The following is a 27,440-nucleotide window of genomic DNA, read 5'->3' on the forward strand; positions in this document are numbered from 1 at the left end:
CGTAAACACACACACATATATACACTACACACACACACGTGTATATATACATACACACGCGTGTATATGAATACATATATACACATGCGCATACACACACGTATATACACACGCATACACATGTGTATATGTACATACACACACGTGCGTATGAATACATATATACACACATGTATATGAATACATATACACACATGTATATACACACACATACACACATATACATATACGCACGCGCACGTGTATATATACATGTGTGTATATACACATATATACACACATATATACATACGTGTACACACATGTATATATGTACATATACACACACGTGTATATATGTACGTATACACACGTGTGTGTGTGTGTATGTATACACACACAAAGACCACGCCCACCTATGAAACAATGGTGCTGCTGGACCTCTGTCATGTGAGCACATGCCAGGATGGGGGCTTTTCCCAATCAGAACTAACCTAAATGGCTTTATCATCCCTTTGCCCCATTTTCCATACAATCAATCATATAGATATTGACTTTTTTAGTATTCATGCACTAAAAACTCAATTTCAACTTGCAATAATAAATATAAAAATAAGAGTATTTTCAAAGGCCAATGCACTACACAATGAACTAGCTCAAGAACTCATCTGCACCTAGGTCCCTAATGAAAAGACACCTAGGGAACAGAGGGATCTGAAGATGCTTCTGAATTATCACGTGAATGGTTCAAACTTGGAAAGGCCTGACAAAAGCCCAAAGAAAGATACTTAGAGAAGAGCCAGACTCTGTCTGAAAAAGCATAAATCTGATGGAAATGATAATAGAAACAAATGCAAACAAGTGATACTGCCTTTGAGGGGAGAGGGTGGAGAGGGATCATTTCCATTTTTTGTGCGTGACTAAGGACCAAAAGTCAATAAATAAATAAAACAATTGAAAAGGAGAAGAAATGCAGTTAAGAGTTCTTGCCTTTAGGGAGGTCTCCTCTCTTTGATATAAACCTATAAGGAACAAGAAGGTAAAATCTAGCCCAGCTCAGGATCCTCAGAGATTTAAGCCACCACCCCCCCCCCCCACCCCTCATTTGACAGATGGGAGTATTGAGGCCAAGAAAGATCAAACAACTTAGTTATAGAGCTTCTGGTTTCTAGTCACTGGCTTTCTTCATTCTAGCACATTGCCAGGGGGTTCAGTCAAGGAAGTAGGGGTAACCCCCTGAGGAAATAATTCTGCAGAAGCAAAAGTCTGTATGCCCGGGACTCTTCCTTGCACTGACGAAGAGGGAGATTTATTAAATGTTAAACAGGAAACGGGTTAAGTAAATTATGTTGATTTGAAAATGATTACAATGATTGAAAATGAGGATTTAAGGGCTATGTAGAAACACGGAAAATGCCCAGATACAATGTTAAGTAGAAAAAAGTAGGGTACAGAATCAGAGGCAATGTGGTGCTGCTCACACCTGAGTGAATCCCAGCATTGCCCGCAACGAGCTCTGTGGCCTTAGGGAGATTACTCAACCATTCTGAACCTCCAAAGAATCCTAGTGTTTTGAGTTTTGAGCCTACATAAGAGAATGAATGGAAGAATAATGTCTGTCATATGGAAATTTTCAATTTCCGGTTGTTACCATAATCATATCATATTCAGCTATGAGCTGAACAAGAGTCCAGTTGGAAAAGCGGTTGGAAAGAACTGGAAACTGATAAGGCAGTAATAAAAACAAATGCAAAAGTAAGATGGGATTATAAATACACATGTTTTTTATTTTCTCTAACAATGTGATGTCATTTTCCAATAAGAAAAATGCATTTAAAAAAAGAAAGAAAAGATAAAGGCATTTTAAATAGGGACCTCAAAAAAAAAATCCTATTCTTGGGACCTGGCTCCTAGTTTGCTCCTTCCTCCAGAGGGGCCCAAGGTTCCCAGCACCTGGTTCCTAAGGCTGCTGTGGCATCTGTTCATGGAAAAGGTCAAGAATGGCCTGGATCCCTTGGAAAACACGGCCCCGGGGAAGGAGGGTGGGTAATTGAAGGGGTGATGACACGGCACATCCTAGAATCTAGAACATTCTGTCTTGCTCAGAGTAGACCCTGAGACAACTTTGTAGCGACCAGTTGAATCAGACTCTTTCATTCCCACGTGCATACGTGCGTGTACTCACTCACTCACTCACTCGAACACTCTTGGGACCGCTACGGTTTGCAAGGAACCGTGTGAGGAGCTTTCAAAGAATTAGACTGACCCACTGGATGAATTTGAAACAATCTCCATTGCGGAAGTGGAAAAAAAAAAAAAAGCAAGCTTCAGAACACTGCATAGAATGCTACCATTTGTATTAAAAATAGATATATAAATATACATATTTATAAACTTGTAAATGCATAGAATTGCTCAGAAAGGGTACACAGGATCTAGGTAACAGTGATTAGTTCTGGAGGCGGGCTGGGGAACTGAAGGCTGACCTCCGATAGGAAGCTTACTTTCCATTGTATACTCACTCTTTTGTATTGTTTGGATGTCTTACCGTGTAAATGTATTAATTTTTCAAAACAACAACAAAAAATTTAAAAACGAGTTAAAGAAAGTGCGCCCAGAGCGGAATATACAGTGGTGAACAGGGCAAGCAGGGGTTCCTCTGTCTCGGGGAAGGCAGAGTTTGTCGAGAACTCGCTAAGCCACAACTGTGAAGTTTTCAAAACCAGACTGTTTACATAAGTTAAGGGAACAGTTCTTTCTACACCAATTATAGTAATTCAGCACATCATTTTACAGAGATAAAGCAGTTGGAAAATAAATACGAGTCATTTGTCAAGCCTTAGAGTGTATTAAGTTGTAGTTTCTACAAGGGTGGGGATCTTATCTGTTTAACTTGATCGGCAGAGTGTTCACTCCGGCTAATGTGCAGATAAGTGCTTGTTACAGCAAGCGTTTTCTGATGATAACAAACGATATGATAAGCACACCCATTAAAAACGTCTGAAAAAAAGAAAAGATCGGAAGATATTGGACCCTGAGGGAACCATGTTTTCTGGGATGGTCCCCCCGGCCCGCCCCGAAAAAGTCTTCAAATGCAAGATATACCCCAATGTGAATGGAAGGTCGGGGAAACACTGCCTGGGCTGCAGAACGTCACGCACGGAAGTTTCGCGCAGGGCTCTCCTTGGGGTGACTTGGCACAGACTGACTGCAGAGAGAACCTGGCGCTCCGTGGGGTACCCGACCACAGGGGAGGTAGGAAGACAGGTGTGTGGGTGGCTGCGGAGTGCCACTGAGCTGGTGGCCAGCCAAAGCAGCCGGGGCACTGAGGAGGCACAGGGATCGACACCGTGGACTTGAGGATCCCGCGGGCTTGACTCGGCACCAGCACTGACAGGCGGCCCAGCGGGTTATTCGACCTCTCGGAGCCTCGGTTTTCTTTCTGCGAGATCCTCGTGAGGACTCGACGGAAACCACCGGAAAGTATTTAGCAAGATGCGGGGCGCGCTAGCAGGGTCTGAAGTGCCATCGTCGTCAGTGCTGCTACATGATGGATACGTGTCCCGGGCAAGTTATCGCTGACCATCCGCATCCAAGCCTGAACAGCAGGTGAGGTGCGCCCCACCCTCCGTGCCCTAAAGGCAAGAATCCCTTACGTTCATGTAGTGTTTCACGAACTTAGAAAAGGTCCCACAGTCCTCATCCCACAAAAGCCTGTGAAGCGAGATGGAGGGGAGTCACCAGGACTATCTGGAAGGGGGGTGGGTTTGCTAAGAGCCGATTAGGGGCGGAACCCAGGCTGTGGCCCAGGCTTCCTGGCGAGGAGCTCGGTCTTTTCACCACACACCACTCCCGGGAAAGAGAGCTGGATGTGGGTCAGGACAGGTGGTCATCGAGGCTGCGAGGTCACCACCCCCTCCCCCACTCCACCCACCGCTATTTCTGAGCGGGAAGAGAGGCAACAATCCATGTCAAACCCTTCTCAGGGCCTCCTCTGTGATCCGTCCCTGCGGATGGACCATGGGGGGCAGGGCGGGCCCCGCAGCGGAACCAGGAAAGGGATGACAGCCCACGTGGGGTGGCCTCAGTGTCTGCAGGTGGCTGGATCGGGCCCAGCTTGCCTCACTGCCTGCCTGGGAAGCAGGGACGGCAGGGTCTGAAAAGGAGGCGGGCTCTTAGCGGTTCCCCGTGCCGTTCACATTTCCACCGGCATCTGACAGAAAATGTACTTTTTTTCAATTGTGAAAAGGTCAGGCGTATTTATCTGACAACTGATAGTGCCTCCCTTGAAAGAGCACCTGTAAGAACTCAGCCAGCGCCCGCCTCCCTCTGCTGCAACGGACGGACGCCACCGGACCAGCCCCACACCCCGGCCGTGCAGGGCTGCAGCCACGGCTTGGGTCAGAGCTCAGAGGTCGCCTCCACAGGGCCCCGACTCTGCCAGCAGTGAAGAGGGCCCAGCCTCCCGTCTGATCCCGAATCTCCACACCAGAGAGGTCCCTGTGGCAGCAGCAACAGCAAGGCCTCCCGAACACGAGGTAACTACAGAACATCCCCCCACCCCCACCCCTGCCGTCCTCCCCCCTCCCCCCCCCCCCCACCACCCCACGGCCACCGGTTTGTAGGAAAGAGAGAGGCGCCCGGAACATTTCAATGGGCCCTAATGCCAAGGCTGCTGACCCCGGGGAGGCCTTGCAGGTGACGCCTGACCAGTACAAAGACCCTCCCCTCACGCCCTTGCAAGGTTTCTAGAGGACCAAGTTCCGAGCCGCTGGTTTCCTAACCACGGCTCCAAGAAATCTGGGGAGGACCTTCCTGGGACGGCAGGACACTGCTCTCCCCCAGAGATGGGACAGTGACAGAAGTGTGGGAGAGACTCTTACACGCAGCAGGGTAGGGCCAGGCTCACCTGAAGAGGAATACAAGAGCCCACCTGCATGGTAAGAAGAGTTTTTATTTGAAATATAGTCTGAGCAACATGAGTGTAGCCAGGAGGAGGAGGGGCCGGCCTGCCCAGAGCGGCGGCCTCTCTAATGGCACAGGAGCGAGAGTACAAAGATCCCAGTGTCCGTGTGCCCCCAAGCCCACTTGTCAGGAAAGGCGGAACAGCAGCAGAACAGGGGCGCACGGCTCCTTCTGAAGGGGGTGTGCCTCTCGGTGCCTGCCTGCCTGGGCCGCGGCGCCTGCCCTCCCGGGGTCCAAACACCAGTGTGCTGCACAACCTTCTCCCACCCGCTCAGACAGGAGGGGCCCGGGTGACAATTCTCCAGGACCGTTTTGGGGGGAAAAGAATCCGAGAAGACAGGAAGGAAGGGCAGGGTGATTGAGGGCCCTCCGCAGGCCAGCCCGGGCGGAGCTCCCCAGAAGGCCCGCGCGCGCGCGCCGGCAGCCTCACCCCCTTCTCCGGCTCCGGCTCCGGCTCCGGCTCCGCTGGCAGGAAGCAGAGCGGCCCGTCCGCAGCCCGCGAGAGCTCCCAGGAGGGCCCTGGCTGCAGGCAGCGGGCGGGGGCCTCCCGGAAGAGCACAGCGCCCAGGGGTTTCAGGCCAAGACGTGTGCGGCCTGGGGTTGGAAGGACACAGACAAGAGCTGGGGTGCCAAGAAGCAGCACAAAGCCATAAATAAGAGAAGCAGATTCAGAGCTGTCAGGGTCCCGGGTGACGCACACTGCCCGGGGCTGGGGGACACCCAGACCCCACAGCTCAGGGCGGGCACTGCTCCAGGGCACAGCGGGGCAGAGCCTCGTATCTCCCACCGTCCCCGTGGCAGACGGAGGACGCCCGGGGCACCCCTCCGGCCACGCACGCTGCCACGCCTCTGGTCACACCTGAGGGGACGGAGCGTGGCTGTCCCGGTCCTGAGAGGCCTGTGGTTGACTCTGAGCGTCCTGGGCTCCGTCCTCCTCAGGAGCCGGGCCTGGCGACCTCGCCTCTGTGCCGCCCAACAAAGGCTCTCCGGCACCTTCTTCCAGTCCGTTCTCCCTGGTCTCCACGGACACTTCCTCCCCGGAGCCCTCCTCTGGCTCCGCGGCCTCCGCCGCCGCCTCCGCGTCCTCCGCGTCCTCCTCCTCCTCCTCCTCCTCCTCCTCCTCCTCCTCCTCCTCCTCCTGGTCTCTCACCTTGTGGACGATGTAGAGGTGGCGGCTGAGGGAGCTGGCAGAGGTGTAGCACAGGCCGCAGAGGAGACACTGGGCCGTGGAGCTGTCCGCCTGGTGCCGAGGTATGTGGCTCTGAAACTCGAGCCCCGAGTCTGTGGCAAAGCTACATTTCGCACACTGGAACAGGGACTTGTGCCTTTTGGTGGAAGACACGGCCGCGCCATTGCTGGTGCCCGGAGCGTCCCCGGCTCCGCTGCCCGGTCTTTTCAGATGGCTCACCTGGAGGGGGAGGCAGGTGAGTGGGGTCCCAGCCTAGCCCGAGCCCCCCAGAGCTGAGCTGCACTCCTGAACGGTGCAGCCCCCACGCTCGCAGAATCACCCCCCCCCCCCCCAGGCCAGGCTCGCCCTGGCCCCAAACCGGGTTTAGATCTGGTTTCTTTCAGGTTTTTCTGTTGGCTGGTGCTTTGTCTAACGTAACGTATGTGTGCGGCCCCACGTTCCAAGGACACGGGACGGGCATGTTCTCTGCTCTCCCGAGAACACCCTGCCACCTGGCTTCTGAGGCCCCTCCAAGAGAGAGTCTCTGTGTGCACAAAGATAAAACTGTCATCTTTGGGGCACCTGGGTGGCTCAGTCAGCTAAGCACCAACGCTTGGTTTCTGCTCAGGCCATGATTTCAAGGTTCATGAGATGGAGCCCCACGTCGATCTCTCCCTCTCTGTCCCCTCCCCCCCCCCCCCCCCGTGCTCTCTGTCTCTCTCTCTCTTTCAAAACAAATGAACATTTCAAAAAGTTTTTTAAAAAGACTGTTGTTTTCTACAAAATGATAGCACTACATGCACACTCTTCCTCCCCCTGCTTTTTCTACTGAATGACATGTGTTGGCCATCGTCTGCATGAGGGCATACACAGAGGCTTCCTTCCTCTAACACTGGCAATGACGAAGCGTCCCCGCTGGCAGACATTCAGTTGTGTCCCGTCATTATCACCGCACACAGCCCCGCAGCGAAGATCCTTGCACACACCTCCTCGGGCGCGAGGCCGAAGCTACAGGGCAGACAAACCCTAGGGACGGAATGATGGCTCCAAGGGCACGTGCATTTGGAGGGGGGTGTGCGTTTTAATCACAGGCAGATGTCGCCAGAATGTCAACTGACACCCCACCTGCTCTGTGCGGAAGGGCCTGCCGACCAACGCCCTCCCTGAGTGGCCGAGAAGGAAGGCCCTGGAAGTCCAGGCGGCTCTCAAATTCCCCCCGACATGCCTGACCCTCTGAGGAGCAGCCCTCCCCACCATGGAGCAGGAAGGGCCTACAGTGGAGGGGGACCAAGCGGTTCTAGAAGTTCAGCAGAAATAATGGGAATAGGGCACGAAATGGGGGCAAGGTCACGGGACGAGGGCCCAGGCTAGCAGGGGTCTGCACCCAGCCCCTCCCACAACGACTGTGTGTGTGTGTGTGTGTGTGTAAGAGAGACACTCACTGCCGTCCTCGCCTGACAGGCAGCCCTGCCCTTCCCCCTGACCCAGGACTAGTGGGGCAGAAACAGGACAGTGAGTGTGAACGCACTCCAGTGTCCACACAACATGACACACAGCTGAGGAAAGCATCCCAGTGACAGGGAAACCACAGGAACAAAAGGCTGATGGGCGGTCTCACAGATCTTTGTCCCTGTCCTTTACCTGCATGCAGTCTCCAGGTGGGTCACGCGTGACTAGGGAATGGCCTACATTGAGGGAAGCTGTGGCTGCTGGTTGCTCCCCGGAGCCCTCCTGCTGGCCCTGCAGCTCAGGGGGCTCACTGAGCAGGCGCCTCCAGGGGCAGGGGCCCCCGCACTCACCTGAGGGGAATGTCCACCCGGAGGTCTGACTTTGGACGTCTGGCTCAAATCAGGGTTTCTGATACCATGCATAAGGCTGATGTGGCTCTCCAGAAGGGAGGGCCGAGGAAAGCTGGGGCTGTCCTCTGTGCAGTACCTGCAGCCGAAGAGACTGTGTAAGAGGACAGGCTCCGAGCACCCCTGGCAGGAGCTGAAGCTGCTCCTGGCTCCAGGGGAGAGTCTGGAGCAGGCAGAGAGCTGGCTGGGTGGTCATCGGGCTGGCTGGGCAGTGCTGGGCTCCCAGAGAAGGTCAGCCGACGAGCCGGCCAAGGTGGCAGACAACAACAGCAGGTCTCACAATATCTGTGCTGGCCCTAAGCCAGGTCAGCAAGGAAGAGGCCAGGCTATGTCCCGAAGCACAGACACGATGCGGAAGCCTCTCGGCCAGACGGGGCACAGTGACACCGCCAGCCCTCCGTCAGAGCAGCGGGCGGTGCGGCCCAGGGTCAGGGGGGTACGAAGGGGGAGGGCTCAGGGGCCAGCAGGCTCTAGAAGCTGGTTCCCTACCGGCCCTGCCTTCTGACTTAGCCACAGCGTTTTCCCATTAGAAACCCGCTCATATCATCTTGCTTCCGACCCCTGATCTCACAGCAGAGAAAAGCCCTGGACAGACTTTTTGAATTTCAGGCCTCCCGGCTCCCACCTCCAGGGACTCACCCGCAAGTGTAGACCTTCTTCACGGTGTCGTGGTTGTTGCGGATGTGTTTGCGCAGGCTGTTGGGGGTGTGGAAGGACTGCTCGCACTGCCGACACGGGTACCGCTTCAACGTCTACGGGAGATGACGGGACGCAAAGCATCAGAACCGTAAGACGGTTCTGGGTATATCTTTCTACTCGGGTGACGCAGGCAGAAAGGGGCTGCCCCAAAGACCTCGGGATCTGTGGTACCCACCCTGCCCCAAGCACCGGGAACCCTAAGGGGTCAGCCACACAAGGGGGCTCTGAGCCCACAGACGTCCAGAGAGTCCTGGCACTGCACCGTGACGACGTGACGACACTGACCCGACCGTGGCTCTTCTTCATGTGGGACACGTAGTTCTCCCGATCAGGAACCCACTCCTGACACTCCTGGCAGGTCCAGCCAGTGTTCCTCAGCCGGGGCCTGGCCTCGGTCCTGCGATGGGCCTCGGGCCTGCCCCAGCGGCCGGAGGGCAGGGAGCTGCCCCGAGCGGCCACGCTGGCGGCCGGGGGCTCGGTGGGAACTCGAGAGCCAGGCCGGCTCGAGGCCGTGTCCGACGAAGACTGGAGGCTGGACAGCTCGTCCACGTTTCGGGGAACACCGTGGGTGCTCTGGGGATGGGGAGAGCGATTACTGACCGGGCGAGGGGAAAGGTGCACAGAATCAGACCCCCCGGCCTGAGGCGCGCGTCCTCCTCCCCAGCCTCCTTCCCTAGGGCACCCCACCTTGACGTGCTGCATCAACTCCGGCTTCTGCAGGAACAGCAGTGGGCACTCAGGGCACTTGAAGACGCCCACCTGCGTCTTGCTGGCATTCTGATAAAAATGCTGCTGAATGTGTCTCTTCTTGTTGAAGACCATTTCACAGGAGCACTTATAAATGAGCCTGACGAGACAAGCCCCGGGGCGTGAGGTGGCCAGGCTCTTGTGGGCACAACCTCCACCCCCACTCTGCTCTCTCTGAAACGGGGTCCACTCCGGGGAAACACTACTCTGAGCCGATGTGGATGCTCCCCCGCCTCAGGATGTCTTCAGTGACCTCCAGGCACCCCTTCCGCCAGCCCCGGCTCCCTGGTCCGTCCCGGAACCTCCCCCCGACCGTAGCACCTAGGCCACTGAGCTCCACCCCACGGGCCTGCTGACCCTGGGGCTGCACTCACTGGGAGGGTCTGTGGGGCTGGGAGGGGTGCTGAGAGGCGCTGTGGTCCGCGGTGCTGCTGGCAGTCTTGAAGGCCATGGGGCAGAATGCACATTTGTGGAAAACCTGGCAGTGTCGCTCCTGGATGTGGCTTTTCAGCAAGGCCAAGGTCAGGTGGACGACCCCGCAGTGGATGCACCTGGATGACAGGAGGGGGCGGGGGTGTCAGGCCCAGAAGCAGCGCTGGTAAGGGAGGGATGGAGAGCAGGGACAGAGCCATCTCCGGGACTCTCTGTGTCCCCCTCCCTTGGGCACTGTCTTCCATCCTCCACACCTACGTCCTGAGAGCCTGCCTGCTGCCATCTGGCACAGTGCGGTCACCCAGGACACCCAAGCCCAAGGCTGTGCCTGGTAGAGAAGGGGGGAGAAACCCGCCCCTCCCCTCACCGGCCAGAGGCTATGCTTCTGCAAACCAAACGTCTGAGCCCAGCTGAGAGAAGCTGGCGGGAACGGAGAGGGAGAGGAATGGTTCCAAAAGGACATAAACAGCATCCTTTGAAGTGTGACACGACGGCAGGGGTCCAAGGGAAACTTGGGGAGGAGGCTACAGGAAGCCTGTGCCTCCCCACAGGCTGGTACCCAACGTGCAGGGACGGCCACTTAATAAAAAGTGCAGCTAGAAATGCGGCGCTCGGCACGGCAACAAGCACATTCAAACACACAGCCCTCAAAGCCCAGGACGGAACCCTCCAGAGCCTGTCCGGGGAGCTTCAGGGGCGGCGGGAACGCTCTACGCTGTACTGGCCACATGGCAAGCGGATCTAAATAAAATAAAATAAGACACAGTGGCCAGTCACGCTGGCCACACGTCAAGGGCTCCACAGCCAGATGTCGCTGGTACCATTCTGCGCTGTGGGGCTCATGCCTGTCACAGTGTCTCCTTGGTGGCACAGTGGATAACTTTTTACTTCTTCTCCCAGGTTGTATTTCCTGAGCTTTGTTGGGTGAATATATCACTTGTATAATGAATGAACAGTCTTAGGCCATTTTTTCTGAAACGGAGGCATTCTGAAACTTTCAACTTCAAAACCTCTCTCTATAAACACCACCTCTGCTTTTCGCAGGATCACGGGACCATGTGACCTCCATGCATCCTGCATCCATTCCAGTCCCTAGGCACATACCCAGGTCTCCCCTCCATGAGAAAACATCTTTCCTGCTCCTAGCCACTCCTCTCAAGATAACTTCTCTCTTCCTTTCGTTGCAGTATTTCCTGACCCCATAACCCTGACATCCCCGTAAGCACTAGAAGAGAGGCTATTGCTTTACTAAAAAAAAGGACATGGGGGCGCCTGGGTGGCTCAGTCGGTTGGGCGTCCGACTTCGGCTCAGGTCACGATCTCACGATCCGTGAGTTCAAGCCCCGCGTCGGGCTCTGGGCTGACGGCTCGGAGCCTGCTTCCGATTCTGTGTCTCCCTCTCTCTCTGCCCCTCCCCCGTTCATGCTCTCTCTGTCTCAAAAATAAATAAAACGTTAAAAAAAAAAAATTTAAAAAGAAAAAAAGGACATGGCTTCACTTAAAAATTCTTTGGCTCCCAAATATAAACCCTCAGTCCAGTACGTTAGCCCATTTTCACAGTCCACATAAATCATCACAGAATCCTTTTGTGTGCGTTTAGGGGGGTGGGCGGGAGATGGGACCACCTTTGCGAGCTTAATCAGTTACGAGAAGCAACCCAAAGAACCAGAAAGCTGTTGGCAGTGATCTCCGAGGTGCACTCACTAGTAAATCTGTACATTCTTCAAATTAAGTGTTTCTAATGCAAACTACTGAATTATATTTTCTTTTCTCTCCTGCTAAACAAAATAGTGACCAACTTCTAGCACACAGAAGTACTTCCATACCATAAGGCATCATAAGGAGGAAAAAAGTCCACACATTTCCAAAGTGGCCGAGTATACCTGACATGTGGAAAGAATCTTAAGTAACCATATTTGTGCAGTTTGACCAAACTTCAGCAGGAGGAATATACTCTTCAAAAATGCAATGGAAAATCCATTCTATTTACCTTACAGACATTCTTCAAAGAAACCTCAATGAAAGTAAAAACATGAAGGTTTAAAGGGACATACATCAGCTTCAGTGAAAGACTGAATCAAGTAGGGTTTACAAATTGATGAAAAAGCACTCAGAAGACAAATCTGACCCCACAACACAGCTCTTCACCAATTTTTTAAGAGAACATAGATAATTATGGAATCATATGTTGCGAAATATGTAAAATTTTTCTAAAATTTTTTTTAAATTTTAAATTTTTTTAAATTTTAAATTTAAATTTTTTTAAATTTTTTAAATTTTAAAATTTTTTTTAATTTTTCTAAAATTTTTTCTAAAAACAAAGGGTAGTAAAATACTTAATTGTCCTAATGATCACAAATAAGAAAATGACATATCATTAAGAACAATCTAAATTTGCTCCTTTATGACATCATTGGTCGCTCTCCAAATTTTCAACAAAGAGCAGAATAATTTATATAATTCTAAAATATGTATATAATGTATATACCCCTTTTACATAAAATACATACACATAAAACACATACAAAATGTACAGGACTTTGACAATGTCTTCAAGAAAAAGCACAAATAATACAAAACAAAGTAATATTGTAAAACCCAATGAAATGGAACATAGGTACATTTTCAGAATTTACTAAAAAATATAATACCCACACGATGGGAGAAAATATTTGCAAATCATGTATCTGACAAGGGACTTTTACCCAGAGTATACAAAGAACTCTTATAACTCAACAGTAAGACAATTAATAATCCAGTTTAAAAATGTGAAAAACGACATTTCTCCAAAGAAGATACACAAATACCAAACAGAAAAGATGCTCAACACCACGAGCCATTAGGAAAATGCAAATCAAAACCATAACGAGACACCACTTTATACCCACAGGGATGGCTATCAGAAGTCAGACCATAACAAATGCCGGTGAGGATGCAGAGAAACCAAACATCCTCCTACCCTGCTGGCAGGAAGATAAAAATGGTGCAACCATTTTTTAAAACAGTCCGGCAGCTCCTCAAAAAGTTAAACGTAGAGTTAGCAGTTGACCCAGGTATTCTAGTCCTAGGTATATACCCAAAAGAACTGAAAACATATGTCCACACAATAACTTACAAGGGAATGTTCATCAGCGGCATTATTCGTAACAGCCAAAAAGGTGGAAACCCAAGTACCCATCAACTGGTAAACGGATGAACAAACTGTGGTGTATATACATATACAATGGAACACCATTCAGCCACAAAAAAAGAATGAAATGCTGATATATTACAATATGCATGAATCTTGGCTAAGTAAGACTACATATTATATGATTCCATTTCTATGAAATGTCCCAAAGAAGCAAATATAGGAGGCAGAAAATAAATTAGTGTTAGGGGTGGGGGAATGGAAGGGTTATGAATGTAGAGTTTCTTTTTGGATGATAAAAATGTTCTAAAATCTGTGGTGGTGACTATACAGCTCTGTAAATATACTAAAAACCATTGAGTTGTACCCTTTAAAATGGGTGAATTGTATGGTGTGTGAATTATGTCTAAATAAAGCTAATACAAAAAATATATGTGAATAGTTGAAGATCTTAAGTGCCACGAATACTATGTTAGCATACACATCTTCTGAGTTCAACCACGGATCACCGAAGATTTTACTGTCAAAACCGTCAGTAAGCCATCTGGCTGAATCGCATTACATTTGTGTCTGACATTCCTTACAAGAAGGCTTGATAAACTGAATTGCTTTTGAGACACTATGTTTTGTTTCCTTTTAGTCTTACAGAAGAAAGTAAAACAAAACATTGAATTAAGAGACAAAAAAAAAAAAAAAAAGCCACGAATCCATCTATGCTATTAGAAATGCCTTGGATTTAAGATTCAAGGACAAAAACCCAAGCATTGCTTGCATTTTTATTGGGCTGGATTTGATCTTGGAGCAAGCAGCACACGCTGAAGTCAAAGTTGGAAAGGTGTTTTCAAACGTTACACCACACTGTAAAAACACACATTCAGGTGTTTAGTTTAACAATGTGGCCCGGGGGGCGCGTGCCTGGCTGGCTCATCGGGTGGAGCACACAACTCTTGATCTTGGGGTGGCGAGTTCGAGCCCCACGTTGGGAGCAGAGATTGCTTATAAGAACAAACATGGGCTGGGAGCCGCCGAGCACTGCTCCTCTGCAGCATGGTGGTGAGGGCCGTGTGACCCCCTGCTCTGTCCTGCTCCTCCGGCACAGCAGCTTCTCCACCTCCCTAACGTGCACGAGAAACTAGTCCACATTTCAACATGCTTCCACCAAGACAGAAGCCTGGGAGTCGCCACTCGCCCCTCCCCACTCTCAGCCCGGTCTACCAGCTCCCGTCAAGCTCTAATGCTTTACTCCCTAAAGCCTTCCCGGACCCACCTTCTCTCTGTCCCCACAGCCAGAGTGCTCGGTGCTTCATCTGGACTATCACACTCACCCCTCAGCCAGCCTCCGGGCTCTCCCCTCTCTAGCACACACGTCAGCTCCCCAGAGCGATCTTCCTGAAGCACAGGCCTGCAGGGACCACCGCCCTGCTACAAATCTATCTGTAGCCCCTCACTGTCCCCTGGAGAAAGTCGAAACGTCTGCCAAGGAATACAAGGTCTTGCCTGGGCCTGGCCCTTCCAATGCCTTAGTCTCTTTTCTCTCCCCCTCCCCCGCCCAGTTCATCTCCACCCCCGCTCTACAGAAATGCCCTCTACAGGGCGCATGGTCCCTGTAACCTTCTCTGTGCTGGATAACACACGGAGACACTCTCCCCTTTTCTTTGGCCTGAAAACCTCCTAATATCTCCACTCTGAGGCTGTCCTGACCGCTCCTCTCCTGGGGCACTTCCCGTTCTGAGTTACAGTCACCTGGGCAGCTTTGTGACCCATCAGACAGAAGCCCCTGGGTCCTGAGTGTCTGGCATGCTAGTAAAGGCAATAATAAGTACTCAGAAAGAAAGTTACTAGATTAACTAAATCAATATTTTTTTTACTACCAAAGAGAAGAAAACCTTGCTAAATTGGTGCCGAACTAACTTTCAGATGTGAAAGTTATTAAGTAAACACATCAGAAGATGTAGAAACTCTCAAATGCAATAAATCAGTAAAGGGGGCCCAACTGAGCTGATGTAGAAGTTACAGACCGATGAGTCTGGGAGGGAGTGTTCTTCCCCATTTTGATCTTTTTCCTGAAAATGACTTCGTGCCTACATTTATTTGACACATGGGGGGGGGGGGAGATTCAGTTTAAAATAGAGTTTTCTTGGTTTTACTTTGAGACTGATCACTTTTTCCATCGTCAGGTTTTGCTGGTTTCTAACAAACTGACAAAAACTAGTCAACATAAAGACACCAGAGCTCTTTGGGTTTGGTCTTGCAGTTCCATTTGGTAATGGAAATTGAGAACATCTAAAGTACGACAATTAGCAAATGTATTATCATGATGGTACTGTAAATTTAATATGCCAAACACAGAAGCTTTATCAGCAAATCAACTTTATATACTTTTAAAAAGCAAACGAGGGGCGCGCCTGGGTGGTTCAGTCAGTTGGGCATCCAACTTCCGCTCAGGTCATGATCTCGCGGTTCATGAGTTCGAGCCCCGTGTCGGGCTCTGTGCTGACAGCCCAGAGCCCGGAGCCTGCTTCGGATTCTGGGTCTCCCTCTCTCTCTGCCCCTCCCCTGCTCACTCTCTCTGTCTCTCTCTCTCTCCCTCAAAAAATAAACATTAAAAAATAAAAGTCAAACTAATCTCCCCAAAACTTCTCCTTTAAAGCTACATTTTAATGTTTAATTTTAGCTCTTTATTCTTGTCCCCCTTTCTCTTCTTGTTCTCTACCACATGAAAATGCCTGTCTCTATACCAATCAACATCACTGTCTGATGAGGTGGGATCCCAGGCCCCTGAAGACCGAAGGTCATGCTGGAGCACGCTCTGGCCCAGGAGCAGGACCAGCGCGGGGCAGCACCCACCTGTAGCCCACCTTGCGGGCGTAGTGCAAGCAGTTCTCCTTCACGTGGGTCTGGAAGTAGGCCGAGCGACAGAGGGCCCCGCACTCCGGGCAGCAGTAGGGGGACTTGTGGGCGTGGATCCGCTGGTGGGCACAGAAGCTGCACTGGTTGGGCAGCAGCATCTGGCACACCTGGCAGGTCTAAGAGAAAACACCAAGAAAGCCGTTCACGCAGGTGCCGCAGGCTCACGGCTCTCCAAGCACCGCGGTCTGGCTCCCCTGCAGCGTGGGTCAGAACAGCCCCCTCCTCCCGCCGGGCTCTCCTCCCACCCTCCTAGGACACTCGGGGCCCCTGGGCCTCGTGACAGGTGTAGACCTGACGCCCAAGCAAGCTTCGCCTCTCACCTTATTCGTCAGAGACAGGGCTGACGCTACATTCCCACAGACCAGTCCCGCTTCTAGGACTGCGAGTGTTTCTTCCCTCAGGCTGAGCAGAAGACCAGCTTTTCCCCTCCAGAGGCCAAAGGCGCTTCCCGAAGCCTCAGACCCCACTACGCTCCCAGAACCGCCAGGGCCTCCGCCCTCGCTCAGCAGAGGCAGTTCCTGCGTGACACCGCTAGCCCGTTCAGGGACTTCCAGAGCAGACCTGATTGGCTCTCGGAAGCCCCCGGGCCAGGCGGCCGAGTGGCCTTGCCAGCGCCCACTCCCTCGGCCGGGTTTGCCCGCGCAGGGGTGTCCTGAGCCACAGCCGACCACACACACCTGCAGGAAAGGGCAGGACGGGCAACGGCTCCTTCGCTCCCAGACTCGGGAGAGAACCTGGGGGGAGAAAAGTCCTGCGGCCGCCCCCTGACGCCCTCGTGGGCACAGCCCCTCTAGTGGGCACAGCCCGGGGGAAGCAGCAGACTGAGCTGGCGCCCGAGGCAGGGGCCCTTCTGGGTCGGAAGGAAAGCGCCGCACTCGCTCCTCGCTGCGGGGGCCACTGACCTGGGCCCAGAGTTGTTCAGAGGGCCAGGTCGTTGGGGAAGACAGGAAAAGCAAAATCCAGAACGTGGAGCCTCTACAGGACATACCACCCAGGTTTTTCAACAAACAGATTTCAAGGGAAAAACAGAGAGAGAAAGGGAAGTTACAGATTAAAAGAAGTTTAAGAGAAATTTTCAAATCGCAATGTAGAGCACTTATTTGGATCCTGATTCAAGCAAGCCAACTGTAAAAGAAATGAGACAATCAGAGATACTTGAACACTAACTTGGTGATAATATTGGGAAGTTTGACATTTAATATTAAAGTTTGATAAGAAGAAGAAATTATCATTGTGATTAATTTTGAGATGTGATGATATCATGTCTGTGGTTTTGGGGGAGGAACCTCATGTTTTATAGATACATACTGAACTATTATAGATATGGTGATGCTGGGATTTGTTTAAAAATAATCCGGGGGGGGGGGGGTGGTTAGAAAATACATAAAACAAGATGGACCAGGAGTTGATAATTGTTAATACAGGGTTCGTTATGCCATTCTGTCCACTTTTATATGTGTTTGGGACATTCCATAATAAAAAGGCTTTAAAAAAAATTTTAAAGTATTATTTTAGATGTAGAACAGTAATGAAGCTGCACCCTTCTGTGTAAGAGACGGAGGAAGATGACCTCACACACACACAGGCACACGCATGCACACGCACAGACATACTGATACGTATTTGTAAAACAGAGCCATGGAAAGATAAACTGAAAGTGAACAGAAATGGTTACATATGGGGCAGGAGGGAACAGAGTGAAAGGGACAGAGACAGACCAAGACTTCAGGGTGGACTCTGTCATACGGTTTTTAAGTTTGGAATCACAAAAATGTTTTACGTAGTTTTAAAATAATAAAAAATTAAACTAAGTAAACAAAAGCATTCCCTAAAAATTGAAAATCAGAAACTAAATAATCTAACAATGTATCAAGCTGGTGACATCACCACATAGAAAAAAATAACTGTTCCCAGTGTGACCTTTAGAACACAGCATTGGGGCGCTTGGGTGGCTCAGTGGGGTAAGCATCCAACTTCGGCTCAGGCCGTGATCGCACAGTTCGTGAGTTTGAGCCCCGCGTCAGGCTCTGCACTGATAGCTCGGAGCCCGGAGCCCACTTCAGATTCTGTGTCTCCCGCTCTCTCTGCCCCTCCCCTGCTCTCTCTGCCGCTCCCCCCCCCTCAAAAACAAACATCAAAAAAAATTTTAAACACGGCATATTGACTTATACATCTTAATGTGATCTAAGAGCAAAAAGAACTGGAAACACATCTTCAATTTTATTCAGTTGTTCTAACATTAGAAATAATATTGGTATTGATATTTTGAACTTTATGTGTATGTATGTGTAGTAGGAAAATCTTAGGAACCAAGATTTTCCGTATAAAATCAGTTACGTAAAAACTCTGATTTGGGGCACCTGGCCAGCTCAGTCGGTAGAGCACACGACTCAATCTTGGGGTCATGACTTCGAGTCCCACGTGGAGTATAGAGACTACTTAAAGAAATAAAACTTTAAAAATACATGCATACTGACAACCATACAATAAAAAAAAACATACGGTTCTTAGCTCAGGCCACAGCAAAAGCCTAGTAGCAGATGTACCCAGCGAGCACCTCTGGCGTCCAGAAGGGGACTCCTAAGCACCATTCCTCACTTCAAGAACCCTGGTTCCTCAGAAGGACGGCCGACTCCTAGTTTAGCACAAGAAACGCGCCCAGTACATCTTTTGGGGGCTGAAAGTAAGGTAGCTTCTCAGGCTTTACGAGTTCACGTCCGGAGGGTGCAGGAACCAGCCTGACGGGGCCCCACGACCAAAGACGTGGAAAAGTGACTGACCCCAACATACCAAACACGTGAAAACCACTGCTTCCATGACAACGGCAGAGGAGGCCACCTCACACCCACTAGGATGCCTCCCATCAAAGGCAAACAGACGCACAAACAAAACAGAAAAAGGTGTTGGGGAGGATGTGGAGAAACTGGAACCCTCGTGCTCTGTTGGCGGGAATGTGAAATGATGCAGCCGCCATGGAAAATGGCATGGGGGGGGAGGGGGCGGGGATCCGTAAAAATTCTGAAAGAGAGTTTGCCCCTGGTCTAGCCATTCTACTTCTTTTTTTTTTTTTTTAATTTTTATTTTTAATGTTTATTTATTTTTGAGAGACAGAGAGAGACAGAGAATGAGTGAGGGAGGGGGAGAGAGAGAGGGAGACAAAGAATCTGAAGCAGCTCCAGACTGGAGCTGTCAGCATAGAGCCTGATGTGGGGCTTGAACTCATGAGCTGTGAGATCACGACCTGAGCCGAGGTCGGACGTCCAACTGACTGAGCCACCCAGGTGCCCCCTAGCCATTCTACTTCTGTGTACACACCCGAAAGAACTGAAAGCAAGATCCCCGAAAGACGTGTGTGCACCATGTTCACGGCCGCGTTCTTGCCGATAGCCAAGAGGTGGAAGCGGCCCGAGCGGCCGTCAGGGGATGAACGGAGAGACAGAGGTGGTCTAAACACACAGTGGAGGGCCAGGCAGCCTCAAAAAGGAAGGAAACGCGGTCACGTGCTACAATACAGCCGAGCCTTGAGGACACCATGCTAAGCGCAGTAAGTCAGTTGGGTAACTGAAAAAACCAGTCCTGTGTGATTCCATTTGTACGAGGTACAGAGTAGTCGAATTCATAGAAACAGAGAGTAGAAGGGTGGTTGCGAGGGGCAGGTGGGAGGGGGGAAGGGGGAGTTGTTTCGTGGGTATAGAGTTTCAGTTTTGCAAGATGAAAAGAGTTCTGGAAATTGATTGCACAACGGTGTGAATGTACTTAATGCTACTGAACTGCACACTTAAAGAGAAGGGTGAAGACGGTAAACTCTAGGCTATGTGTATTTTACCACAATTTTTTAAAATAACAGAAAATCGTGGGGCGCCTGGGTGGCTCAGCAGGCTGAGCATCTGACTTCAGCTCAAGTCATCATCTCACGGTTTGTGAGTTTGAGCCCCGTGTGGGGCTCTGTGCTGACAGCTCAGAGCCCGGAGCCTGCTTCACCTTCTGTGTCTCCCCCACCTCTCTCCCTCTCTCTCTCTGCCCCTCCCCCGCTCACACTCTGTCTCTCCCCCTCTCTCTCAAAAATAAACAAACATTAAAAAAATAAAAAACAGAAAATCTTAACACACTACTTGAGATTGTTTGGGCATCCACTCACTACTGCAAATACTGTTAACTAAGGGAAACAAATTAAGTATATATCCCATTTTCCAACATAAACTATATTTCAAGGTAACCAAATAGCCCTCATCAAAGAGGAAAAGATACTTTATACAGAACTCCAGCTAACAACTGAGAAAGAAATAATAAAATTACAAAACACCCTTATGCAACTCCTAATAAAATGACTGACTCCAGGAGCAATTATTAATGGATACTAAAATAATTACACGAAGTGTAGGGAACGTTACAATGAAGGCATCAGAACATCGCCACCTGGACTCACTGGTCATACTGAGCATCGTCAAAACAGAGGCAGGCAAGGACTCTGTGCCTCCCTGAAGTCAAGAAATACAAAAGGCACGGTAGTCCCCCTCCTCAAAACTGCCAATTTCTAGTCTACCCCATAAGATATGGCATATTGAAGAACAAATTAATTGTATGAGGAAGCACCGGTCAAAGCCAGAATTGTCCTGGAAAATTCCCAGGGCCCAGAGACCTGTTTCTTCAGGAAATCAGGGACATGAAAAGTAAGTGGGGGAGGGGGTCTGGTGGGGTGGAGTGGGAAACAGTGCTGTTCTAGAGTGAGAAATGTAAAAGACATAAATGAATGTTAACACGTGGGTCCACGTTTGGATCCCCATTCAAAACAAGCCCAACTATAAAAAGATAGTTTTCGATACAAAAGGAAAATTCGCGTATGGACTTGTATTAGACAACATGAAAGAATTGTTATTCATTTTGTTAGAGGTGACAATGATACTATAGCTGCATAAAAGCTTAAGACCAAGAAAAAATAGTCTCTCTGTGCTGACATCCTGCCCAACAAGGCCACATGGAACACCAGAAGCCCTCTGGCCCCGCAGAGGCCGGCACACCCAGGGAGAGCTCGCAAGGCCCTCCTGCTGCTCCTGCACCAGTGAAGCCCGTCTCCCCCCTCCCCGCATGTGCCCTGAAGCCTGGCTACTGTCTCGGGAGACTCAAGTCCCCCAGCCAACAAGGCTAGGTTTGGATCCCAGACCTCAAACCTTACCCTCTGCCTAAGACTCGGAGACCGCACTTAACGGCGGGACTCCTCGTGAGGGATTTGAGCTGGGCTGAGAGAAGCCCGACGGCCTTCCTGGCTACCCTCTCCCTTCTTGTCCGGGGGACCTCTGGTCCAGCTCCCACCAGAGGAGAGCGACACACAGAAGAAGCAGGATGGGAAGGGTGTCAGCCGGGGATCCTATACCCTGACGTCTTCCTGCACGGATTTTAGAAGGCGGGTGAAGAACAGTGTGGAAAAACACCAAGCGTCAGAGCTCTGCGGAAAATGGTTCTGATCACATGACCTAGAAGAAGAGGTCCTGGCCCGAGTCAGCCATGTGGGGACAGCCAGAAGACCAAAGCCCCCGGGGAAAGGGGCCGGGGTCGCCACACTCCATCGGACTCACCAGAAGCAGAATGCAAACTGAGGGGAAAAGGCGGAGAGGAGAGACAACAGCCACCCCACAGCACCTCGCTGGCCCCGCCCCGGGGCTGCAGAAGGTCGACAGGCCACCAAACTCCACCACTCCTCTCCTCTGAGCTGAGCGCACTTTGCACTGTCCGGCACCTTTGTTCCCCGTACTCGGAACACCCCGGCCCCTCCCCCTCCTCCAGACTCTTCTCCAGGGCCCAACTCAATCCTCCTGTCATTCCCCACGGCCCCCGCCCTCCGCCTGGCGCTTCCTCGCGTCAGTCCCTCTCAGGCACTCCGTGCAACCTCGTCTACAAGCCTGTCAGCCCCAACCTCGGTCTGCCTCTGCCTCAGCCTCACATTGTAGCAGGGGTGAGCCCTGCCCCCGCTGAGCCACGGGAAGCCCTGGAGGAGGGGTGTGACTCCCTCCCCACCCCCCACAGCACCCCTGTGCTCCGCGGGGGACGGGGCGCACGGGGAACACCTGTGGAGAGCTCGTGGGCCACCAAACAGGTGTGCGGCCCCTGCTGGACTAAAGTAGAAAGAGCTGCTTTGCTCTCCTCCCAGGCCTCTGTGGCCCTGGCTTAGGGAGGCTGGGTGAGCGGCTGGGCTTGGCTAGGTCGTGAAGGGAGTCACCTGGAGGAGGAAGGAGAGAGCCTTCTGGAGGCACGTCTGGAGGCCTGCTTTCACAGGGCCTCGTGAACACAGACAGCCACCGACACAGCCCAGACAAACACCACTCTCGTCAAGAGCTGGAACACGCACGTACGCGTGGCTGCTCTCCTGGAGTGGGAGGACACAGAAGGGAGAGGCCCCAGAAGCTTCTGCCACGGCCTGCGTTCCGGGCCACTCTCCTTCCTCGGCCCGACCCTGGGGAACAGCTCAGGGGTGACGCGGTTCCGAGAGCACGGGCCGTGGTACCGGGCGGCGAGGCCCCCACGCGTCCCCAAGCTCTCCGGGCCCGTGAGAACACTGTGTGGACCCCTCCCAGGGACCTGGGGGCCGCCAGCAGAGACCCACCCAGCGGAGGGGGTGCTGAGTGGCCACAGATACAGCGGGCAAACCTTCAGAGTCTCCCCGGGGGGGGGGGGGACCCTTCCCCCAATAAACACCAAGCACTATGCATTCAGGAGGGTCACTAACCATCAGGCCAGACGTCCTCTTCTAAGACTCCTAAGATGCCACCAGTGCCCCCGCATCAATGAGCTTTCCTCCATGCCCAATCATGGAGCTCGTGTAAACCAGGGGCCGACGGCCAGCGCAGGAAGGGTCTGCTTACCAGCCCCTCGGTCTCCTCCGTCGTTCTCTGGAAATGCGCAGCCATGGCCATGTAGTCGCGTATCTGCCTGTGACACTCGAGACACTTGATCCCGTGCCGGATGAGCCTCACGGGGTCCGGGTAGAGCGGCAGAGCCGGAAGGGCCGGGCCGGCACCGCCCGGAGACGGGCCGTGTTTGGGGGAAGCGGGGGCGGCGGGGGCGGCGGCGGCGGGGGCGGCCGGGGCCGGGGAGTTCGCGGGGGCGGCCGCGAACATCTGGTCCACAGAGATGGGCTTCACGAGCAGCTGCGAGCACTGCATGACGAGCCCCTTGCTCTTGTGGTCGCGCGCGTGCCGGAGCAGGCTGCACTTGTTGAAGAAGAGAAGCGTCTGGGAGCACAGCGTGCACAGCACCTCGATGTGGACGCTCCGCCGGCCGTAGTGCTGGCTCAGGCTCTTCTCTAAGGCAAACGCGTCCCCGCACTCCAGGCAGCAGTACCCGCTGGCCGGCACGTGGATCCTGCTGTCCGCGGGCGGGCTGAGATTGGGCGCGTAGAGGGGCACGGGGTTGGAGCTGTGGAGGACCTTGTTGAAGACCTCCACGGCCAGCGGGGCGGCCTTCTTCACCTGGTGGACCAGGGGCACGGACATCTGGGTGAGCTGCGGCTGGCTCCGCCGCTGCGCGGAGGACTTGGCCGTGACCGACGCGGCGACGCTGTGGGGGACCAGGTTCAGGTTGGCCAGGTGCACGGCCTTGGGCAGGAGGCTGGCGGGGGCCGGCGCGGACGCCTGAGGCGCCGCGCTCTGCTGCTGCTTCCTGCCCGTCTGCGGGCCGGGGGCAGCCCCCTTTGGGGCCCGAGCCCCGGAGCTGCAGCAGGAAGACGAAGATTCGCTGGCCTTCGGCGCGCTCTCGTCCCCCTTCTTGTCACCCTGGGGGCTCCCGGCGTTTGCGCCCGCCTCAGGAGAGCGCTCCACCGCGGGCAAGGCCGTGACCTCATCCTCTGGCACCTCGCTCGGGGCCTCGGCAACGGCACTCCCTAGAGGGGACCCAACGGGGGACTTACTGGGATCGTCAGGGTCCGGCAGGATCCTCGTGACGGTCCGTTTGATTTCCCCCGATGACGTCTTAATGGTTTTGATCCTGACTTTGGGAATTGCTGGTGGGGAGCTGGCAGCCACCGAAGGGGAGCCTTTGCTGCTGCTGTCACTGCAGATGCTCCGAGGGCTGTCCGAGGGCTTGATACTCTTTCTAGTGGCCTCCAGGGGGCTCCGGGGACTCTTTGGTGACTTGGGCATTTTGGGGCTGCCTTTGGAGCCCTCTTTAGCGGGCCCTGAGGGTTCCTTTGTGTGGCCAGGCTGATCCTCCTTGGTGACACTGGCCACTCTTTTGGCCTGCAGGGCCACCAAGGCTGCGACACAAGAGGACAGCTTGGAATGAGCTGGCTTCAGACGCTGCCTAGGGGGGACTGACGAGCAGGTGCCGAGCTCCAGGGCAAGCCCCTTAGGCTCTCCAATACTGTTGCTGGGGTGGCTGTTGAATTCCAAAGCTTCCCCAAAGAATCGACTGGCATCCAGCTCCTTGTGAGGCTCCCCCACCTTCTGCCCACCTCGCTCGTGTTCCGGCTGACTCCCCAAGGGCAGAGGTTCTGGCTTGGGCTCTTTCTTACAAAAGTGATCAAACATATGCAGCTCTGGGACCGGAAACTTTGCCAGAGCCTCCAGGACTGGGCCCCCCACAGGCCCACACCCAGGAGGGGGTGGAAAATAACCGTCAGAGTGCTTGGGCTTCATTCCAAACCCATTATCTTTGATGGCATCCTCAGGTTCTGGGCTGGAGATTGGACTGAACTGGTTAAAGGTCGGTAACGGCTCTGACTTGGAAGGTTCTAGCTTGCCGGGGAAACTCCTGGCACTGTCGCCATTCATGAAAGTTGAATCAAATTTCCCACAGTTGTGACCCAGGTTGTGGGGATCTGGAGGCAGGTCTGAGCCCCGGAATCCATTGTGGAGGAGGCTGGGAGCGATGTGGTCCTTCTCCGCTTCGAACGACTCCTGGCGGCTGGTGTTCTTGACGATGACACTCACGGCCGGCACATCTGAGGCTGATCCTGAGTGAGACAAGGACACGCTCTCATCCATACACATGCCTGCGGGTTTGAGGGGACTCTCATTGTCCTCACTGGGGGTCTGGATGGCCTCCTTGGCATCAAGGCTGGTGGGATCTGGGATGTCAAAGGCAGCCAGAAGGTCATCAAAATCTGGAGTTTTCATATCCCCCATGGCTGGATGCTGGCAGGGGCTACAACAGAAGCAGAACAGGATCAGTGATCCCCGGGGTCCCCCTGGACTCTGTTCGGCATCATCTTCATCACACGCCCATCGCACTAACACACACGCACACAGCCGGGGTGCACACACGTGAACCCCACGGCTGAGTTTTACCCCAACAGGTTTCCAAAATGCTGGGGACATTGGGGGACGGATGGAAAGAGAAGTTTACACGCAGTGACAAGGCCACCTGGCCGGCCCTAAACATCAATACCTGGAAATTCCTAGCTGGTTGCACAGCCAAAAGGAGAAAACGCTCGTATCGCGCCCCCTCAATTTCTCAGGGACTAGCGTGACTCCCTAAGCACGTGCCCTAGTAAAAACCCAATCACCGAGACCTAAAAACAAACTAAAAGAAAAATCGAGAAAACAAAGGTATGGCTCCGCGCCTCCTTTCTTTCGAAATCTTCCGATTCATATATGAGACTTGGCGAGGACTTCTGCTAATTTGCCTCCTACTATTTAATCATGAATTTTGTATAGCTTTGTGTTTTTTGTTGCACGAATTCAGTCAAATCTAAGATGATTTGCTACTGCCAGGATGTATGCTGTCTCATAAATAAACTCAACTCCAGCAAATTGTGTCACCTCTCAGGCCCTTTTTTCTCTAGTTAGTGTCTGCTTGCCGTAATTTTCACCTAAAACTGTTATTGGCTGGTAGGTGGACCACTAAATGTGAGGTGCAGGATGACTCTCAAAACGGCAACCACACGGTCCTCAGATGGGCTGGAGAACAGTCTTGGGGAAGCCCCAAATTTCATTTTAACTTAATACTCAAAGACAAGATCCACCTGTCTCCTTCATGCTCTGGAGAAGGAAAACTATGGCCCTGCTGTGACAGGAAACCCAGGGCCCTAGGAAAGAGGCCCTCTGTCAGGACGTCACTGTGACACTCACGCTCAGATGAAACAGAAGCTAGCTGGTTCCCACCTGCTGGAAAGAGGAAGAAAAACCCCACCATCTCCCTTGTTCAGCCCACAACTCCCGCGTCTGCTTCGGCATCCCAGAGCCTCGCTTGCCTGCACATTTCTTACACGTTTATACTGAAAACCTGTCTGGATGAAGAAAGACATGACTCTTAGCAAGCAGGAGAGTAGCTGCACAGAACCAGTTACGTGACAAATCCTCGGGTCCAGGGACCCCAAGGCCCATGTTCTTATCCTGACAACAAAAATTCCCAAAAGCTGTATGCGGAAATATGCAGTATGATTAAAACAACACAAAAGGGACAAACACGCACAAAAGAATCTAAATGTCCGAGAACAGAGGATGATTAAATCATCGATAGACTATTATGGCAGCCAATAAAAATCCTAATTATGAAATTCATATAGCAACATGGAAAACTAGTGATAGTGTTGGAGCCCCTGTCTGGCTCAGTCAGTGAAGAGTGCAACTCTTGATCTCAGAGTTGTGAGTTCAAGTCCCATGGTGGGTGTAGAGATTACTTAAAAAGAAAAAAATCTTTAAAAAAATTACTTGGGGCACCTGGGTGGCTCAGTCAGTTCTAAGTGTCCAGCTCTTGATTTTGGCTCAGGTCATGATCTCGCAGTTCATGAGTTCAAGCCCCACAACCGGCTCTGCGCTCACAGCAAGGAGCCTGCTTGGAATTCTCTCCCTCCCCCTCTCTCTGCCTCTCTCCCTCCCTCCCTCCCCCAACTCTCTCTCAAAATAGATAAATATACAGTGTTGTTAAAAAATTAATAGAAAATGCTATTAATACAAAGTTAAAGTTAAGTTAAAAACTTAATACAAAAATGCTGCTAGACTATAGCCATGTAAAACTAAGTATGCAGTTGAGCCAAGATTAAAAGAAAGAGAAAAATAATTTGTAGGGTGGTGGGATTACTGGCGGGTTATTTTTTCAAAACTCTTTTTTGTGCTGATAGATTGCATTTATAATTTTAAAAGTGGGATATAAACAGGGCAGCGGGTGACGGGGGAGGGGGGGGAATACTTAGAACCATGAGGGAGCAGGTGGCATAGCACAGGTGTATCTGTTACCACCTCCTGGGACCCACAGTTTCGCAGCTTTGGTCTCTTGCCCCTCCCCCAACCCCCAACAAAACATATCTGCCTACTTGAGAGTTCTTACAGAAAATGAAAAATACCTTCTGCTCTGGGAATATATCTAATTATGGTAGATAATAATAAAGTGAAATACCAATTATCTACACTAAATATGGGCTGGCGGAATATCTTTCAAATGTGATGTAAAGTTCCTGGACACAAACGACTGTCTCCTGGAAATAGGAGCCCATAAGCAAGGGGAACAGACTGGGTACTGTGCAAAGCACTGGCACCCCAATACCAAGTCCCCCACCATGCAGGCTGGTGCTAACTGTAAGGAAACACCTCTGTGATGTCCGTGTGCGTTTATTTCCTTCCCC

The 27,440-nt window shown here is 51.9% G+C and overlaps 1 protein-coding gene across 4 annotated transcripts in view; it reads right to left on the minus strand.

The window, feature by feature from the left end:
• Positions 1–4,915: 4,915 nt before the first annotated feature.
• ZNF592 (zinc finger protein 592) overlaps positions 4,916–27,440 on the minus strand; it is a 48,266-nt gene continuing 25,741 nt past the window's right edge. For all 4 annotated transcript variants that reach the window (XM_042940915.1, XM_042940913.1, XM_042940914.1 and 1 more), the window contains 8 exons: positions 22,744–25,021; positions 15,824–16,002; positions 9,789–9,965; positions 9,355–9,514; positions 8,953–9,240; positions 8,608–8,720; positions 7,912–8,047; positions 4,916–6,352 (listed from right to left, as the gene is read on the minus strand). In XM_042940915.1, coding sequence (XP_042796849.1) covers positions 5,798–6,352; positions 7,912–8,047; positions 8,608–8,720; positions 8,953–9,240; positions 9,355–9,514; positions 9,789–9,965; positions 15,824–16,002; positions 22,744–25,002 — 3,867 coding nt within the window. In that variant the 5' untranslated portion in view covers positions 25,003–25,021 and the 3' untranslated portion in view covers positions 4,916–5,797. The remainder of the gene's footprint in view (positions 6,353–7,911; positions 8,048–8,607; positions 8,721–8,952; positions 9,241–9,354; positions 9,515–9,788; positions 9,966–15,823; positions 16,003–22,743; positions 25,022–27,440) is intronic.

Source organism: Panthera leo, chromosome B3 (genome assembly GCF_018350215.1).
Source record: "Panthera leo isolate Ple1 chromosome B3, P.leo_Ple1_pat1.1, whole genome shotgun sequence".
NCBI classification, from domain to species: Eukaryota; Metazoa; Chordata; class Mammalia; order Carnivora; family Felidae; genus Panthera; species Panthera leo.